At 45.4% G+C, this 20,677-nt stretch overlaps 1 protein-coding gene across 1 annotated transcript in view; it reads right to left on the bottom strand.

Moving 5' to 3' along the window:
- The window catches only part of HMCN1 (hemicentin 1), a 197,608-nt gene that overhangs the window by 151,147 nt on the left and 25,784 nt on the right, over positions 1-20,677 (bottom strand). Inside the window, exons 2-4 of the mRNA XM_071564920.1 lie at positions 12,364-12,434; positions 7,295-7,453; positions 6,614-6,736 (exon numbers count right to left, since the gene is read on the bottom strand). Coding sequence (XP_071421021.1) covers positions 6,614-6,736; positions 7,295-7,453; positions 12,364-12,434 — 353 coding nt within the window. The remainder of the gene's footprint in view (positions 1-6,613; positions 6,737-7,294; positions 7,454-12,363; positions 12,435-20,677) is intronic.

The following is a 20,677-nucleotide window of genomic DNA, read 5'->3' as shown; positions in this document are numbered from 1 at the left end:
GGCAACAAATTAACTTTCCTTAAGTCAGGTTGGCTTTGCCCTCAGCAGCCACTGGTGGTTGCCCTGTCCTTATGTTGGCACAGACCACTCACCCAGTGCTCCCAGTGCTCCCAGTGCCCCTGCCCAGTGCAGGGAGCAGGGAGGGGACACTGCCCAGGGGGACCCTTCACAAGGAGCTGCAGGGGGGATTTTAATGCCACTGAAGCACCATGGGGTTTGTACAGCATGGTCAGCACAACTCCCAGTGACACTGAACTGTGACGCTGATTGCACTGAGAAACATCTTTTAAAGAAAACCAAGAATAAATAACCCTCACCAGCAGGGTAGGGCTGCAGAGCAAGCCTTCAGCTCAAGGACCTGACTCAACACACTAGCCCAAAAGAGCTTCATTCCCTTGGCTTGTTGGACATAATTGGCCTATTTTTCACCCTTAAAAATATGGGTTATACCACAGGTTTGTGTGCAAAGTAACTCGAAATTCCAGCATGCTTTAAATGTTCCTCTATAAATGCCCAACAACTTTTGAGAAAACATGAAAGAAGTTTAAATAAGTGAAAGGCATCACTGAAAACACATTTGAAATGTGGGGGCAGATTTCCCTAAATTATTACCCCTCCACTCTTAGTAACACCTCACCTGAGATAAGCTGAATGCCCCTGAGGTGACACAACCTTGACCACGTGTCCCCTCCACAAGGGTCTGTGTGAGAGAGGGGCTTGGGCATGTTTTCAAAAGAACATACCCCCAAAAAAACCCCACAGTAAAATTAACTGTACTGCTCCAAACCCCTGAAGCAACATGGCCCAGGAGAGAAATGGGTTTGTGCAAGAGCTGGTGCCACCAGCGAGGCAGCAACTCTGCTTTAGACAAGCCTGGAACAGGAATCACAAGGCTTCAAAAAGATCCAACTAATTCCAGTTTTACCTTTAGAAATTATACATCTGGGTGCAAAAATGCTTCCAAAAGAAACTTTCTGTTCTGTGAGCACTGCTCTGCTCACATATATTGAGTGTGACACTTTTGTACTTGGTATATGGAAATGTTTTCATTTCATTCCAGGATCTCAGCTCCACAGGTAAGTTTTTACATGTATTGTACAATCTAATAAACCCACAAGAACTTCAACTTTTGAGAGTTTTTCAAGATCCAAACAGAAAATGGGAGGCAACAGAATAACCCAGCTGTTAGAAGTCTGGCAGCAACTTGCTTTTAGAGCCAAATCTTTCTCTAAAGTTCAATAGGCAGTTCTGGGAGATCCATTTCCCAACCACCATTCCAAAGAGCTTTGCAATACTGCTGTAACACTGCTTTGGAAGTAGGTTTTTTTTCCCTTTGGGATCCTTACAGAAAGCCCCCAAAACAACAGCAGCTTTTGTTGTTTTGCCAAAATGTGACTTGAGGATTATTAGAGGGGGAAGAGCAAATACAGTAATAATTTATAACATTTCCACAGAGAATTTGCTCTTGCAACCTGCCCTGCTGTCAGGTCATTCCTTGCATGCTGAAACCTGGAAAATCTATGGAGCATGGTCTCTATTCCCATTTGTTTATTCTGGGACTCAAGAATATTTCCCAAGCAGTCAAAGCAACAGCATTTCAAGTTAACTGTTTCACTGCTTAAGTAAATGTAGGTTCATACTTGCACCCAAAGGGGGAAAATATTTTAATAATGCTTTTAAATGCAGGTCAAAAAACAGGATCGAGACAGTGCATGTCAAAATGATAATATGCAAATAAAACATAAATTACATCTCTAACTAAAACATGCATTATAAACATGGGACTGACAAGTTTTAATGTTGAATTCCATGCTTTTCCAAGTTAGGAACCAAAGAACTAACCCTGCCTGCCTTCCACTGCCTTTAACAGCCCTTTTGCAGTTGCATTGTGACAGTGCTCATGTACATGAGCACAGCTTCTTTCCCCAGGGCCTCCAAGTTCCACAGGAGACAGAGAAGGGCCAGTTGGAACTGCCTGTTTGTCCCTTCCTGCTCTGGCATTCACTGCACAGTGTGTGTCTTCAGAGCAGAAGCATCCAGCTGCCTCTGCCATGAACCATTCCTCCTCTTTGCTGTGGAAATGGGTAATGCCTTTCAGGGATGGAGAAGGCAAGAACCTTCATTCTAAGCTGTAATGTTGAGCTTTTGACTTTGTCACCTTTGTTGTATTCTTGAAAAGCACTGGAGGGGCCTTTTACATTTTCAACCAAGTGAAAAGAAATCTAGAATTGCTTCATCATGTGTGACCCACACCACGGACCTGTAACACCAACCCAATCCAGCCCCTGGGAGGACTGGCAGCCAGGAGAAATGGGATGTTTCCCCAGGGGTTTCAGAGACCTCTGCTCCCAGCAAAGCATTCCTGAGTGTGAAGAGCACCAGACCCACTGCATGTGACCTTACAGACAATCTGCTTCAGCACCTTCCCCACAACAATGACCCCTTTGGCACCACCCCTCCTGCATCTTCTGTTACCTGTCCTGTCTTCAGTCCCCTCCCACCTCCTCTAATTCACATAATCATTTTTATTCACAGGCTTCTCACCCAAATTCCAAACTCTTTTTTTCCCCATCTAGTCTCATCCACCTTTCAAGTCACTCAACACCACCCTCTTCTTCCATCAATGTCATGTCCCCATTCTCCCCCACAGGACTTCTACTCATATTAAAAATCAAATAGAAATCTTTGTTAAGCAGTCTGAGGAAATCCCACTTGTAAGACACAGCAATGACTCATTTTTTACCACAAACAATCAAAATGACCTGGAGACATGACCTGAGCCACCAGTGCCTAATAAATCTCCACTATTTTTCCACTGTACCAAACTCCCACTCTGCTGATCATCACAGTTCACCTGAACACCCCTTCTGGCACCAGTACAAACCTTTGGGCACCAGAGCCCTCCAGAGGAAATTCCTTGCTGCACTCATTAGGAGGGGAAGAGGCAAGTGTGGTGTCATGTAACTTCCACTCAACATTAGTACCTCCTGGAAATTGGACATGGTTATGAAAATATTGAATCTGCTCTTAACAGGAGAATTTAACCCATGTTTGACAGGTGTTCTCAAGGCATTTTAATTTTGAGCAATTATTGCAAATCAAGCCCTGAGCCTACAAAATCAGCCAAGGAAATCTCACCCTACAGAAACACCTTTCAAGACCAGGACTTCAATGCTTTGACAAAAAAAAGCATAACAACATTTGAAAGACACTGGGACAAAATGAGAATGCTACCACTGCTTCGTATGGAAAAAAATCTAGAATTTTAGATAACAAAATCTAACTTGTGCTTTGGACTTTAAGAATTTTCTTATTAATTGAACGCATAGAACTCATGGCAAATTTGTCAAAATATGACCTTCCTCACAGAGTCTTGTTTGAGCTACATTTATCAGGTAAGTGGAGACACTTCTGCATTCCATGCTTTGCTGGACTGAACCCAATCAACAATAATTTTGTCCAAGTTAACTGTAGTATTTGAAATCAGAATGTTTTTCAGAAATAAAAAGGCACTAAATTTTCTCAGTCTCCTCAGGACACAAGCACTGGATGTTTATCAAGTTTTGTTTTGCTTTGTTTCCTTGTAGCTTAGAATGTTGCTTCACTCTGCACTTAATGCTCAAAGGGCAAGGACAGAGTTTGAAACCTTCCCCCCTAAAAATAGCTTTGTTTGGGTTTCTTGGGGGCAGAATGATCAAGGATGTTTTAACAAAACAAGGCGTTGCTTTGGCAGAGTGTTCAGTCAGGGCCTGGGGAGCTGCTCCCCAGCCCACTCTCAGCTCCCACAACAGGCAGGGTCCAGTATTTGTGGACTGCATCCTTTACACATCACCAGCTGCTCAGAGGAAAAGGAGGGCAGGTTTTATTTCAGCTGGATCCTGCCTGAAGGCTGACCCCTGAACAGCTGATGCAGGTCACTGTGAGATCTCCTGTTCCTTTGCACCCACCCACTGGGGGATCCTCTCCCTGGAATCAGCACTGCTGATCCAGAACTGATACCTGCAGTGAAGGTTTCATTTGGGATGACAGCAGTTTGGTCAGTTCACTGGCACAGTCCCCTTGATTGGAGGGACTTATTGATTGATCAATATATCTATCATAGAATTTGCTTAATAGTTATTATAAAAATCACTTTATATAAAGTAGCTTAGCATATGGCAAAAATCATAAGATACAGATAGGCAGGACCTGCCCTTGAAGCTTCTATACCAAGGGGCCTTAGGGATTTCTTGGACTAACTAAAACAGGCTGGACACCATATGAAACAAAGATAAATCAGAAGATATGTCAAAAGAACAGAATAATTAGAGAAATTCACCAATTAGACCAGTTACAGTTGCCAACAGATCTGGTTTGGAGCAGTTTTGAGCCAAAGGTAGAAAGTTCACATGAGGAAGACTCCAAACTTCATCCCCAAAGACCACCAGAGCCCCTCGCCCCTAATTCCCAGGAGGAAAGAAGGAGGTGCACAGGGTGGAGAAGATGGAAATCAGTTCTTAGAACTCATTATACTAACCCAGCCTTTTCTAGGAAAATAATGTTTATGCATGAAGAAATAATGAATCTGTATAACTTACTGGCATATAAACAAGTTGTTAACTCGACCAGGGGTGTGTGTTTTTGGAGGAGCTTCCCCCCTGCACCCGGGCCTTGAATAACCTCATCGGATGGAGAGTCTTTTCTCTGCAAATCACCTTAGCCCAGACACAGCTTTATGTAAGGCCAATGAACACTGATATTATTTCAGAGGCTCTTGGGTCTGCTTTTAATGCAAATTGTTCAGCAGTTATTGTGCAAAACTCCTGAATGTGATTAATGGGTTTTTTTCACCTTAGGCAACTGCTTACTACGATTGCATCTCTTTCCAGTGGCCATAGGCTGTATTTTTCCCTCCTCCACAAAAACCCTGCTGATACCCCCTCTGGCTCTTGTGCAGGCCGTGGGCTGTGGCCCAGAGGTGAGGCCCTGGCACAAGCTGGGCAGAGCAGCTGTGGCTGCCCCATTCCTGGAAGTGTCCAAGGCCAGGTTGGACAGGGCTTGGAGCAGCCTGGGCTGGTGGAAGGTGCCCCTGCCCATGGCAGGGTGTGGCACTGGATGGGCTTTGAGGTCCCTTCCCAATCAAACCATTTCATGACTCTACAATTCCATCATTATTTGCTCAAAGGAAATGCTGGGATGAATTTGGGAGGTGAAAGTGGCTACTGAAACCCTCTGCTTAAAACCTTACCCAAAATTCCAAGCCACTAAGGCAGAAGTTGCTGTTCTTACAACAGGGAATTGCCAAGAAGTTCCAAAAGCAGAAGCAGGAATCCAAGAAAACACGAGTGTCATCTCCACTAGCACCAACAAGTGGCTTTTTCTGCTCACTTCTACCTCCCAAAAGCAGAAGAAATCAAAACCAAAACAATCAAACTAAAGTGTTATTCTAAAAGTTCAGTCCCAGCAAACAGCATTTCCCATTGGCAGTATCTGAGAATGACAGAACGATTGGGGCTGGAAGGGACCTTATAGACCATCCTGTCCCACCACGATCCCTTCTGCACAGAGGGATTTCACAGAGTGTCACAGAGGGAAGTGTTACTCTTCATACATAAATAACAGCAAAGTTCAGGTCAGGCACTGCACATTCCCAACAACTAATTTCTTTTACCTCTGACTTCTAACCTATCTAACTTTTGGAGGATAAACCCTGTGGGCAGTTCTTCCTCTTAATCACCTTCACATCACTGCCAATAGCTTCTGTCATTGCCAGTTAAAACACCAGTTTTTCTAAGCAACAACAGTAGAAAACTGCAATTTACCTCCAACATTTGTCATTGTCCAAATTCTAGGAAAGAATGAAAAAGGAACAAACTGGAGTAAATTTTTGTTTAAAAAACTCACCTAGTTATTGCCTACATTGGGAATTCAAAGGGGAATGTTTACAACATTTATAAACAATTCCAGCTCTCCAGATAACTACCACATGATTTAATCTCTCTCCAAACTGTTTTCTCATGCACTTTGGAAATTTCATTTCTAAGACTCACTGGAGTTCTCAAAGAAAATAGTCCTTCCTGGCTGAGAGTCAGGAATCACAGTTACCAAGAGGCAGCAGGGATGGCAAAATAACCCAATTAAAAGTTACCACCATAATTCTGTGAACAATGAAAACCTGAAAGTTCACACCTATCTCTCCATAGTGGGAAGAACATTTTTGTCCAGGCTCACTAGTAATCCTTTGCTTGCTAACAAAATGCTCATTTCAAAGCTGGTCCTGAACTCTCATTCTGAGTAGAAAAGCCACTGGGCTCCTCAGAACCCAGAACTACTCCTTATTTTAAAGGCTCTCCTCCTGGAAGGCTTCTGGCACAGGCAGAGGGAAGCTGGGGAGGTTTGGGTTACATATGGCACATCACACTTCCCTAACACCAGTAAAACTCACAGATTTGCATCCTGATACAGCAAATGGAAAAGGAGGGAAGGGAAAGGAGGAGCCGAGTCCACATACCAACACCTGGACATTCAGAACTTTCCCTTCTGCTCTCTAACCCATCATGAGGTTATTCAAAGATTTAGAGTACAACCCCTGACTTCTTTTCCCCCATATAATGCAGAACACAAGCAGAGTTACCTCATTAACTTGTTTTTTGTCCAAGTGAAAGACTTGACCAGAACTTGTTGAGGCGATTTCTTCATAGACCTTGTAACCAATATGATCCCTGTCATCACAGTCTCCAGTCAGCACAAACACCACCTGTATCCAAAACAAGAAGTAAATCATTTGGCACATGGTGCCCACTCCAGGAAAACACTGCAAGGACAACATTAAGGCATGACAGCAAAGGAGTGTGTCCCTTGGGTGGGTTTGTCCCTTTGCATGAAGGACAGAGCATTGCTCCTCTCATTGCTGATGGAAAAGGCAGCAAAGAAGAAAAGGAACAGACAAGAACCCTTTTGCAAGAGATCCTCATCTATCAGGCCTGTACTTCCCACAATGCTTACTTTACAGCAATATAAAAACACCCACCCAAGTGGTAAGCTGGCTAAGAATACATATATTGCTAAGAGATTCAGTTGTACTATTCAATTCACAATATTAAAAAGAGTATTCCTTTCAGTTTGGTTTGGTTTTCTTTTTTCACCCAGATCAGTTACCTCTCTATTTGAAAAAGGCTCCCCAGCATGAAGAGGTATGTGCCCTTCTGTAAAGAGATTTCCCTGAGTCTCACCCAGGAGGATTTTACCCTTTGTCACTGAGAAAACAGCGCATTAAATCACACAAATGACCTAAAAGTGCAAATGCCCTCTGTACCTGTGACTGTTTCTGCTGGATGAGCTGAAGCACCTCATGGGTCAGCCTGTAATCCTTGGATCTGGCATCAGTAAACACATAGATGAAGGAACCAGGCAGGGAGATTTCCAGAGCGATCTTTATTGCCCCGATGCTCATCTCTGGGCAGTCTCCACCACCCTGTTTCACACAGGGAAGGAAAAAAAGCATTGTTTTTAAGAAACAAGAACATGCCACGTAAGTTTCTTTTTTGAGGGACATTCCAGACAGGTACTTTCTCTGCTTCCCATCATTTATTCCCTCTTTTTACCCTAAGGATTGTATAGTTCCTGCAGAGTGATGTCAGAGACTCCCGGGTGGCAACTGCAACAATTCCAAAGGGAAAAGAAACTGCAGGGAAGAGTTGTGATTAACCCTGATACTGGCTGGTGTCATGACCACCCTCATCCACGTTCTGCTCAGCTCCAGCCCTGTGACAGCTCCATTTCCCACTGTCACCCCTCCCCTCCTGGCTGGCAGCATCCCTGCTCCGGCAGCACGTGGCAGTCCCAGCAGGGCACAGACACCAATGGCAAACGATGCCAGCCAGGCACTGCAGAGCTCCTGGAACAGCTCTGGGCACTGGCACAGCCAGAACCTGCCCTGCCCTTCCCGCTGGGCAGGAGCTGAGCAGAGGGGCACAGCTGAGGTGTTCCCAGAGACCTGCACTGCAGCAGCTGCAGAGCTGGATGGGCTTCAGAGCGTGTGTTCGGTCGAAATGCTTCCAAGTATGACTTGAACTTTATAGGAAAGGATCAGTTTCTCTTCCTAAATTAAGAATTTGGGAAAATACTGTTTAAATAAAAGCTCACTTTAACTTACATAAAAATTTACTTGGCATACTGAAGACAGAACTTTCCAAAGAGCTGATATGAACTGTAAAACTTGCCCCTGTCAACTGCAAGAGATCTCTGCATGTTCAGCATGAAACATAAAATGGATTTCCTTGATTTTTAATATCAGCACACCTTCACACACATGGACATACACATCTCCACGTGCTGGGAAGGAAGAGGCAAAGAAGATAATGCAATTGCTGCATTGAATTTTAATTCGTGAGATCCATCAAAAAGCATGTTTTGAGGTTGAACATTCACAGACACAGAAACCAGAAAACACTTGCCTCTCAGTCCCTCATACTAGAGAAATTTGGCTGCCCTCAATTAAATGTTCGTGTTGGTAACAAGTTTAATCTATCAGTATTCTTGATCTCATTTCAAAGCAAGAATATAAGTCTACCTATGTTAAAGAATAGGCACTTTGCCATTATTTTTTCTGTAAGTCATATAAGAACCATCACTCTTTTTTACATCAGTTCTTCCTACATGTGCCCTTATTTTTATGGGAAAAGTAAGTGGTAGACTCCAGACAGCCTGAAATTCAAGAGAGAATTCCCCAAAAACCTTTTGACACAAGTCAGAACTTTATCTTGGCAATGTTTATACAGTCCTGTGGGACACATCAGGACATCCAACTTATTCCTGTGCTGCTTTTGCACACTGATATCACATTCAGCAAAAGACTCTTCCACATAAAGCTTTAAAGTTAAAATAATAACTGTGTTTCTCCAGACACCTACTTGGAACAAGGAAATCTCCATTCCCACTTCAAGACCACCAGATTATTGTCTCATGTAGTGCTCTACATGGCAACATGTATTTTCTACATGTAACAAGAAAAGCACTACTGAGCTAACGAGTCATTCTGAGAAAAATCGTGGATTTTTTTATTCCCACAATGTAGAAGAGTATTTTCAAAAGGCATCTGGGTAGAACTACAAAACATCATCATCATCACCATGGAATGGTGTGGGTTGGAAGGGACCTTTCAGCTCATCTCATTCCACCCCCTGCCATGGGCAGGGACACCTCCCACCAGCCCAGGCTGCTCCAAGCCCTGTCCAATCTGGCCTTGGACACTCCCAGGGATGGGGCAGCCACAGCTTCTCTGGGCACCTGTGCCAGGGCCTGCCCACCCTCCTAGCCAGGAATTCCTTCCTAACATTTAACCAAGTGTTTTGCCTGCATTAAAAAAAAAAAGGAAAGGAAAAATTAATTTTCCATTCAATATTTCCTGCCTTTCTGTCCAAATGGAAATTAAATATGGCTACAATTACCTTATGAAGCTTTCTGGAAAGACAGAGGTGAGTAAAGCTCAGCAAGTGTCCCTTTCCCTTCAGTTTGGACAGGCACACACAACTGGAGGTTGTCAGCTGAGCTCTTGTGTACCACCCCCACAGCTTCTGGCTACATTTAACATCTACACCCACCTACTGAAATTACTTACAAATCACTTACAAATGGGTAAATCCAGTATCTGATTAAGAGTGTTACCAACAACCTTACAGAATACTATTGCATTCATTAAGTTGTCATTTTTACACTGAAAAAAGCCCAAATAAGGACTTCTCACAGCTGCTCACACAAGTGCATTGGCATTTGTACCCAAGGACCATCTGACACTCCACCTGTGTGAATATACTTCAAAAGGTTTTTATACAGACCAGATTTCACTGGAGAGCTTCTGCAAAGTAGTATCCATTGTGAAAATTTAATGCTGGAATAGACAAAAAATTTGCTTAACTTTTAAGAACAAAAACCCCACTGCCACCCAAATCCAAGTGCTTGTCATGCTGTCCAGGAGATCTCACAGAAGTAACCCAGGCCCAGGTCCTGAGGGGCCATGGACATGTCCCTCCTCCCTGTGGCTGTGAAGGGAACAGGGCCCAGTCCCTGCAGGGCAGGGCACACAGCCTCATTGTCACCTGGTGCCAGGTGCCACCCCAAAGCCTATTTCTAATGTCACAGACAGACTCTCCAACTATTCTGTGACCAGATGAAGGAAAACAGGAGCTGAGCTTATCCTGATGTGCAGGGAGGACAAGTTGTGCAGTGTTCCCAGAGAACATATTCTGATCTCATGGTTCATACATAAGACTCCTTAAAATAATTTACCTTAATTCTTGTTTTGTTCATGTCCTAGTTCAGCAGGAGGGACCAGCTAACCCTGTGTGGGGGTGATCAAAGCTGTGTATTCTACCCCCTCTATTCATTCCCCAAGGTCAATGGGCCATTGGCAGCAGCTGCCCAGGGAGTCATTGGCACCTTCACACCCAGCCTGAGGGGGCGGAGCTGCTCATGGGCCATCAACAGCTCAACACCCCCTGGCTCCAGAGTTCATCACCCATTGGGTGAGTCCCCGCCCAGGGGGAGGGACTGGGTGCTCCCTGAGGGTACATAAGTGGTGGGTAAGAAGACCTCGGGAACCTCTCGTCGGATCCAGAGCAGCAGCAGGACCTTGACAGGAGGAGATCCCCGCTCTCGACCAGACCACAGCCCTCACCTGCACCAACAGGTTTTTCTTTTCCTTTTGCTCTGGACTTGGGGGAACCACAGGGGTCTCAGCACAAGGGCAAACAAACCCCCTTGGGTTTGTGCCCCAGGACACTGGGTTATACTGCTGGGGTTTTGTGAGTTGAAAGCAATTTCCCTTGTGTGTCAGTGTTGCTATTGTAATATTATTATTAAATTTTAGGTCTGACTTATAATCTCTCTCGTGGTGAGTTCATTTCCCCTGCTGGTTCACCTTTAAACCAGCACAGTTCATTAATCAATTTTGTCTGTGCCCTTTCTCTAAATGAACCTGCTTTTAGATTTCCTCTATCTCCACAGTATTCGTTGTTGCATCTTTCCCCTGTCTTTCCAAGAAAAATATCCACACCAAATGGGTAGGGGATGTTCACATTTTCCCTGCTGCAAGATGACCCATCAGTCCTGTTCTAACCACATTTTTAATTTCTATTTTGGCCCTTCACCAGTACAAGGGATGAATGCAAGTCAGTGACAGCCTTAATTTAGCTGAATGAGCACATCTTGGAAGTAATTATGGAGTGTGCAATCAATCAGCATTAAAGAAAGAAATCTCAAATTTGTTAGACAAAAACTTTAAAACATCTTGCTTGGAAAGGAAGAGTTTGAAATTCCCAAAAGCTTCATCTAAATCATGTATCTTTTAGAAACAGCTGCAATTATTGCCCATATTGCCCCTAACTACTGAGACAACAAAACATGGAAACTGGAAACATTTTTGAAGTTTAAAAGGAGAAAAGCAGAACAGCTCTTGTTTTCTTTGAATTTCAAACTTTGTGCCAACTTCAGTCTTGAAGCAATCTGTTCTTACAGGGATTCCATCACGTGCCAGGCTCTGGGAGAGCCTGCCTGGCACTCTGGACTCCAGCAGGGCTTGCCACAGGGCAGAAGCATTTTGCTTGATTAAAGACAAGACAGTAGGAACAGATTTTCTGTCAATAAGGGTAACTCTATTCCAACACTTCCTTTTCTTTCCATCACTCGAGGGAATGGCTGGAGCTGTGCCAGGGCAGGGTCAGGCTGGATCTCAGGACAAGGCTCTTCCCTTGTGAGGGAAGGAACAGGTTCCCCAGGGCAGTGGGCACTGCCCCAAGGCTGCCAGAGCTCCAGGAGTGTTTGGATGATCCTCTGGGGCACAGGGAGTGACTCCTGGGGATGGGCCTGGGCAGGGCTGAGGGTTGGATTGGATGATCCTTGTGGGTCCCTTCCAGCTCAGGATATTCTGGGATTCCATGAAGCCTTGGAATCAGTAGGTGCCAAGTAACACCCAGCAGTGAGGGCAGTACCTAAGCAACACTTGATGGGTCTTACAGTCCTTTTGTCTGGAGGGTTTTCATGGGAAATCATTTCCAGAACAACAGTAAAATTGTGCATAGAAGTGTCTGCTGACGAGTGACAGGGCTAATTAAAATACAAACACATGTTAGCATTATCTAACTATTCTTTCTTGTTATTGAACTCTGTCTCCATAACATGATGTAAGCTAAGATAAAGTAATGAATCATAATCATAAATCAAGGTGACCAGAGAACAGAAAGAGGACAGTTTGTGCAGGTAAAATGACAGATATAAGTGACCTACACCCTCATGAATCCCTGTAGCAGGAACATCAGCACAAGAGGAAAGAGAAGCATAAGGAAAGGGAGTCTTTGCTAGAACCACATAGAGAACAAAGTCACTCACCTGAACATAAAGTTCCCTGAGTTCAAACTGAAATTTCTTGGGATCTGTGGTTATTGTCACTGGACCAATTTCTAGAATGAAGAAAAAAAAAACAAAAAAAAAAAATCCAAAACATGAGGAAAACACAAAGTTATCAAGTGATATCTGGTAGTAAAAAAATGAAATTAAAAGCATTAACAGAAAGAAATAGTTGAGCACTGAAACCATGATTCCAAATCTAATAACTTTAATATCATTCCAGTATGACCAACTTCTATGAGTCTCAAACATGTAAAAGCACAAAAGGCCTTTCTTTCACCTTTGACTTGGATCAAACATTTGATTGCTCTGAGTAATCAGAAGGGAACAAAAGTCCCCAAAACAAATGTGGCTGGACCAAGAAATAATGTATTTTTCCAGAAAGAGGCTCTTCAACCTGAAGAAGGGGAGGCTTTGGGAAGACCTTAAAGCAATCTAAACACCTAAAGGGGCTCCAAGAGAGCTGGAGAGGGGCTTTGGACAAGGGCCTGGAGGGACAGGACAAGAAGAATGGCTTCCCACTGCCAGAGAGCAGGGTGAGATGGGATGTTGGGAAGGAATCCTTCTCTGTGAGGGTGGGCAGACCCTGGCACAGGTGCCCAGAGAAGCTGTGGCTGCCCCATCCCTGAAAGTGTCCAAGGCCAGGCTGGACAGGGCTTGGAGCAACCTGGGCTGGTGGGAGGTGTCCCTGCCCATGGCAGGGGGTAGCACTGCATGAAATTTAAGGTCCCATCCAACCCAAATCATTCCATGCTTTTGTGATTCCAGGTAAACACAGAGTGGGATCTGGACAGAACACACATACTGACTTTGCAATTTTACCTAAGTAAAAAAGAAAAATAAGTGAAGAAGTGCACATGTCCTCACTGAAAAAACTATGTACCTCTGGCTGGAAAACCCCAGTGTGATCCCAGTACCCAGCAGGAGTTGCCAGAAAGAACCAAAGCAGAAACAACAACTTTATTCATGACATTTTCCATGTCTTTGTCTACTGAGAAAAGGCAGGACATCAAACTGCAGTCACCTGGGGTGTGTAAGTAGCAGCAGCTACTTGTGAGCACTTCCCAATCCCACTGAGCAGTCCCTCTGCCTCTCCAACAGCTCCCTTTCTCATCCTATCCAAAGTGATTCCAACCAGCTGGTTGGCTGTGATTTCCTGCCCCTGTACTTTAATCTGCCTTGGCACTGGTGCCCTTCACCCTTTCCTGGCCCAGGGCCAGCAGTGGCACTCACCCAGCTCAGATAGAAATGGGTGAAACCAGGCACACACACACACATCCCCCAACAGATTTCTGCCAGCTGAGTGCCCAAAACCACTCAAAGAGATCAGCTGAGTCCCAGCAGACAAGATGGGGCCCAATTCTGCTGTCAGGGTGAAAGCAAAGCATGAAAGTACAGAGGGGCCAATTCAATACAGCTGCAGCTTACAGGGAAACGCTGCCTCAGCAGACCTCACAGTGCTTTCCAAGCTCTGTAAAACTTAATGTGCACTTATCTTCCATATAATCTACACATTTTTCTGTTTTAAACAAGCCAAAGTTTTATTTCACTGGAGTTTCAGCCACAGCCATCACTAAGGTCTACTCTAATCACACCCCTGTTTGCTGGGGGGGGCTCTATTTACGAGTGCCTTTTGCTAAGTGTAGGGTTTCATTTGTTTGAAAGTCACCCAAGGGATCAAACAAAACCTTTCCTAGAACATTAAACTGCCTTTAGGGAGGGTTTGTATGGCTGTGAGTCATTTATGTGTGAATGTCATGCACTAAAATACTACAGTAACATCAAAAGAGCTGTTCCAAGGACTCACTGCTCCTTTGTACACCTCATCCTGCCATGCTCCCACTGCTTCCACTCCCCTGGCACCACTTTCCCTCGGGCATCCTTTGAAGCCAACACCTGTCAGAAAGCTGCCCCCAAATTCTTTTGCTTCCAATCCATCCCCTGACAGCCACTGCTGTAAAGCACATCACGGACAGGGTAACCATAAAGTAACCCCACTGGCTCCATTATTCCCAGCAGCTGAGGGATTAGGTTTTTCAATCTAGAGCAGTAAATCTTTTGGAAAGACTTTTTTTCCCCCATAATATAAAGATCAGAAAAGCAACACTACTTCAGTGAAGCTAAAACAACCCATCAGGTGGGCTGGGATGAGAACCTGGCCTTGTTCCCTGTCAGGCAATGTGGGCTGGCTCCAGCACCAAGGGCTGGCACCAGCAATGCCAGCTTCAGTACCAAGGGCTGGCTCCAGCAGTGCCAGCTCCAGCACCATAGGCTGGCTCCAGCACCAAGGGCTGGCACCAGCAATGCCAGCTTCAGTACCAAGGGCTGGCTCCAGCAGTGCCAGCTCCAGCACCAAGGGCTGGCTCCAGCACCAAGGGCTGGCACCAGCAATGCCAGCTCCAGCACCAAGGGCTGGCTCCAGCAGTGCCAGCTCCAGCACCAAGGGCTGGCTCCAGCAGTGCCAGCTCCAGCACCAATGGCTGGCTCCAGCAGAGCTGATGCCAAGCCAGAGCCCTGGCCAAGCTTCCTGCAGGATTACACCAAGGCTCCAGCTGCCCTCTGCTGAGAGCTCAGCAAGGAGCTGGTCTGGGACATGGCACCAGAATCAGAAGCTACAGATCGAGCACGGCACAGTCAGCATGGAGCAAAGTTACCTCTGGGCAGCACAGGCAGCAGGGAGCAGAGTTACCTGGGGGCAGCACAGGCACCTGGGGCAGAGTTACCTGTGGGCAGCACAGGCATCTGGGGCAGAGTTACCTGTGGGCAGCACAGGCAGCTGGGGCAGAGTTACCTGGGGGCAGCACAGGCACCTGGAGCAGAGTTACCTGGGGGCAGCACAGGCACCTGGAGCAGAGTTACCTATGGCCAGCACAGGCAGCAGGGAGCAGAGTTACCTGTGGGCAGCACAGGCAGCAGGGAGCAGAGTTACCTGTGGCCAGCACAGGCACCTGGGAGCAGTTACCTGTGGGCAGCACAGGCAGCAGGGAGCGGAGTTACCTGTGGGCAGCACAGGCACCTGGGGCAGAGTTACCTGTGGGCAGCACAGGCACCTGGGGCAGAGTTACCTGGGGGCAGCACAGGCACCTGGGGCAGAGTTACCTGGGGGCAGCACAGGCACCTGGGGCAGAGTTACCTGGGGGCAGCACAGGCACCTGGGGCAGAGTTACCTGGGGGCAGCACAGGCACCTGGGGCAGAGTTACCTGGGGGCAGCACAGGTGCAGACCCCACCACAGCCACGCATGGGCACATGTCACCGGCTGATCCCACCACCAATGGTGGTGGAGCTCCCTCTGACCACCTGAACACTCACCATCTTGCCCCAAAACACCCAGCAGCTACTGTCCTTCACATGCTGTTGTGCCACCAGCACAGGGACCCACCTGTCAAATAAGCCTAGGATAAATGCCAAGCAGCCTCTGATACACACACAGAGGGTAAAGCACAAGTCAGAAAAAGACGACAAAGACGTCAAGTCACAGACTCACAAAATATCCTGAGCTGGGAGGGATGCCCAAGGACCATCCAGTCCAACCCCTGACCCTGCACAGACACCCCAACAATCCCACCCTGTGCCCAAGAGGATCATCCAATCACTCCTGGAGCTCTGGCAGCCTTGGGGCTGTGCCCACTGCCCTGGGGAGCCTGGTCAGTGCCCACCACCCTCTGGGGGAAGAACCTTTTCCTTGAGATCCAACCAAACCCTGCCCTGGCATAGCTCCAGCCATTCCCTTGAGTTCTGCTTACCCGGTGGGAACTATTTCCAAAAAGCAGCCCTGGAAAGAATGGCAAGCTCTCTCACAAAACACCCCAGAAAGCTCTCACAGAAGCTTAAATTCCCAGTCCAGTAAGAACCTCAAAACCTGCAAATCGAGTTGCAGTTGTGAATCTGGACACAGCTCTATAGGGCAAGTGCAGATCTGAGGCTCAGTGCAGCAGAGACACCAATGCCCGCAGGACAGAACCACAGAACCACTTAGGTTGGAAAAGACCTCCAAGATCATTGAGGTCACAACCAAAATGGCCCAAAGTCTCAATAACTGCATGCAGAAGTCAAGCACACAAGTCAGACATCCTTCAGATCGAGCGGTTACAAACCTGTTACTCCCAACAGAGAATATTCACTTACATCCTGCAAACACGGCAAGCAGAAAAAAATAACACTTCTTTTAACTTCACTAGTTCATTAGGCAAAGATTGAGATATGGAATACTCTAATAGAACAGAGAACTACAGAATCACACGGAGTTTGGGTTGGAAGGGACCATAAGGTTCATTCCATTCCACCCCCTGCCATGGGCAGGGACACCTTCCACCAGCCCAGGTTGCTCCAAGCCCTGTCCAACCTGGCCTTGGACACTTCCAGGGATGGGGAAGTGTGGTTTGCCATTGAGGCTGAAATATGAATCCATGTTTAGGTAGAGATAGGGGAATATTTTGACTTGGTTTGTTCTGAGGGTCTCCACATTGCCCACTACTCCAAAGTTTTCCTGGTCCTCCAGAGTGGAGCATGGAAAGGTGAAAAACCTGCCCCAGCCCCAGCAAGGCATTGAGGCTTTGTGAGGCAGCAGCTCAACCCACCCTGCCTCACAGGCACAGTGTAAGTGTCAGTTCTTTCAGGCTGTCTTGGGATCCAAGACTTCACGTTGCACACACACTTAAACTGGAAACAGTGGAAAGGTAATGTTTTAAAGGAATGTCTGCACATTCCTGAACAAAGCCTGGACTTCCTAAACTGAAATCACAAAACTCAAGGCAGCCACTGTAGTATCTGAGCTTGCACCTAAGCAATTAAACAACTATGGCAACAAAATCCAGCCCATTTGACAGAGATTAAGGATTCTGATACTTCCTTTCTGGGGCATATCTGGTAAAAGCCATGTCCTTTGTAAGTAAGGAGAAAAGCCTGTGGTAACCTGAGAAACTGGCCATTCCTAAAGGCCCTGCTGTTTTTCCATGGCTTGCTGCCACCCCTCAAACGGCCACATGTTTCTGTACAAGCTGAGCAGTGAGCACGCTGGGCAAACCACCCATTTCCCCGTGACACACAATCACACATCATTACCACCACTGAGGGTGGTTGCAAATTCGGCACTCCCTGGTCCTGCCCACAGAACACATCTGCACCAAAGGGCTGGCTGGGGCAGCTGGATGCTTTAGGACATCTAGCAGAGCAATATGGAAGCTATTTACCTACCTCTCATCAGCTCAGAACACTGGATTTGTTTGTTCCAGAAGGAAAAACAAAAGCTCTAATTGGTACTTGGTAGATGAAGGAATTTTGGCAGAGATGCTGAGTCCTGGGGAGCACTCTCACCCACAGAATTCCTTTTTCTAATTCACAACAAGGATGTTTCTCTAATGCAAAACCATACCCAGGATTAAAAAATAAATAAACAAATAAATAGAATAAAATATCCCCCTGAAAGCTCCCCAACTTTGGCTACTTCCAAAGAAATACAATCTTCCGAATTACAACACTACAAATGAAATAGAAAAAAAAAAGGAAGAACCAAAATCCAAAATCCAACCACAGAACAGCAGCAAAGCACTGATATTTTAATAGCAATAATAATGTAAATTCACTTATTTCTGCATTACATAGTATACAGCTCACTGAATGAAAAGTTTTCCCCACTTTGTAACACACGGAACACGTGGGTGACAATTATCTTTCACATTCATTTTTATTTATGAACTGGACTGACAAGTTTAGCACTGGCAATTCTGACAGTTTGGGGGATCATAAGACTAATATGGGGTATATATATCTATTTATATATTATATATATACATATATATATACACACATACATGTTCACATACACATCCTTGCCTGCCTGTTTATTTTCATATATATCTAAAATATATATATAGTACATGAATACATTTATATACACTATATATAATATATACACATATATACACATAAATAATTTATACATTTATATAACATACACAATATATACATATATATAACATATGCATATATATAATACATATATATTTTTTATATATATTATTTATATACATCTATATAAAAAAAAAGTTTTCACCACAAGTGAAGAGATGCCAAAAGATTGGGAATAATCAACTGGGACAGCTAAAATGCCTAAACCAAGATCACTGCCAAAAGAAACCCATGTACAATTACTCCTTAAGACTCGTTTAGTGATGTGCTGAGCACTGAGCTTTATCTGATTTAATGCTCCTCTCAAAGAAAGAAGAGGATTGTCTCCAATTCTTTGTTAAAACTCTGCTTCTAATTCTTCTGCAGAGCTTTAGAGCAGCTGCCTCCAAGGGTGAAGAAAAGCAGAGCAATGCCAGAACTTGCCCCAGCCATCTGTCCTGGGGGCATGGAAACAGGAACCCATCATTTCCTGACACCAAAATTGGGTCCCACAGGCCAGGACTTCGCTCCCCTTGGAAGCTGCCACTGGAAGTGTTTCACAGGACTCTCCTTTCCCTTGAAGGAGGGTTATCACACAGGTACCACTAAACAACTGCCATCTCAAATGGGAATGACAAATACACGTACACAGAATCACAGGAATTTTTTTTACCATTATGTTTTAATGCAACTAAAATGACTGCAAACTTCTATCATGGACTACTAAACCCAAGCAGCTGATGAAAATATAAGCCAGGGAAGTATTACCAAGCACTGTCTACTAAAAAAAGACCAAACTTGGAGCCTGGTGCTTCATGCTGTGCAGGGAAGGATGCCCTCAGCTCCCGAGCAGGTGATGGGAGCTGTGTGGGCACACACCTGCTGGCCCTGCCCAGAAGCACAGGCAGTGCTGGAGACGCTGCCCACAGCCCCCAGTGCCCCACACTGACACACACCCACTGGGCAGACCCTCCCAGTGCTGCACTAAGCCAAGATGCTTAGCACTAGAACATGTAATAACCTATTTAAGGTTTCTGCCTAAATGATATGACTGTTGCTTTCAGTTTTCAGACTCTAACCTGGGTATAGTTAAACTTTTGAAGAGCCCAAGAAGTGCAGTGAGCCACTTTTACCAGAGTCCTAACCAGTGAGAAAGAAGCCAAAGCAGCCCAGCAGGCTCCCATGTTCCCTTAATGCACTCAGGTCTGCATCTTTAAATGGCTTTTCAGCCTCCTACCAGCAGATGGGAAGCAGTCAGGCTGCACACAGCTTTTCACACAGTTTCTGTTGTGTTGGCTGCTCACAGACCAACCAGACAGATGCCCCGTGGGACTGCAGGGCCCTGTTACACAGCCTGGCCCAGCAGCAGAGGAGCGTTGCTGAAGCTCCATCCTCACAGACGGTGATGGCCCCCAGGCATCAAACCCTTCACCTCAGGGCAGCAGCCAAAGCCTGGATGAAACTCAGCTACCGACGATCTAACGTGGGTTTTACTAACAATGTGCCTTGGAAAGCGCCACATTTGTATCATTATTTCCCATTGTTATAACAATTATAAGCCCATGACTTGTTTTTTAAAGGAAAATAACAATGGTAAAATAAAAAAAATGATAAAAACCCCACAACCCCCAATATATTATGTACGTTTCATTTCTTGGAAAAGAAAAGCTTGCTGGACCTGCAGCAGATAAAATCTCATATTCTCATCTTTTATCTACTGCAACAAGCACTGAGTTGAGCTTATGGGCCTCAAGTGTGGTTGTCTGAAAGTTATTAACCACAGGCAGCAACAAATAAGAAAAATGAGGGGCAGATTTGCCCAGCACAGTAACAACCAGCCCACTGGTAACTCCACCTTCGGGGAACCACAGCTGCAAACACAGGATGTGCAGAGTAACCTCCTCTAGCCAGAGATGGACTAAATCCAGGTTTGCTACAAATTCTTTCTTAACTGGGTGGTGTACAAAACAACCTTAGAGCTTCTCAAGCCCCTTGCATGAGTGGTACATCACACCATGGAGCCACTGGCACAAAATCTACCCTCAGACTGGACGTAAGAAAAAAGAATTAAATAGAACTTCAGGTTCTGAGGAAATAATTCACCTCAATACCCCCTCTAGCTCGACTGGCAGGCAAGAAGGTTTTGAAACAGAACTTCAGGTTCTGAGGAAATAATTCACCTCAATACCCCCTCTAGCTCGACTGGCAGGCAAGAAGGTTTTGAAATAGAACTTCAGGTTCTGAGGAAATAATTCACCTCAATACCCCTTCTAGCTCGACTGGCAGGCAAGAAGGTTTTGCCTATTGCTAGTGTGCAACTATGGGCAAAGAGACAAGAAAACCTGACTCAATGTGGTTAAAATTTTAAGTAATGACAGTGGCTATTAGATGTCCCAAAAGGACTGACA

Source organism: Pithys albifrons, chromosome 10 (genome assembly GCF_047495875.1).
Source record: "Pithys albifrons albifrons isolate INPA30051 chromosome 10, PitAlb_v1, whole genome shotgun sequence".
Classification (NCBI taxonomy): Eukaryota; Metazoa; Chordata; class Aves; order Passeriformes; family Thamnophilidae; genus Pithys; species Pithys albifrons.
The sequence above is the reverse complement of the archived record's forward strand: the minus strand, read 5'-3'. Positions and strand labels throughout refer to the sequence as shown.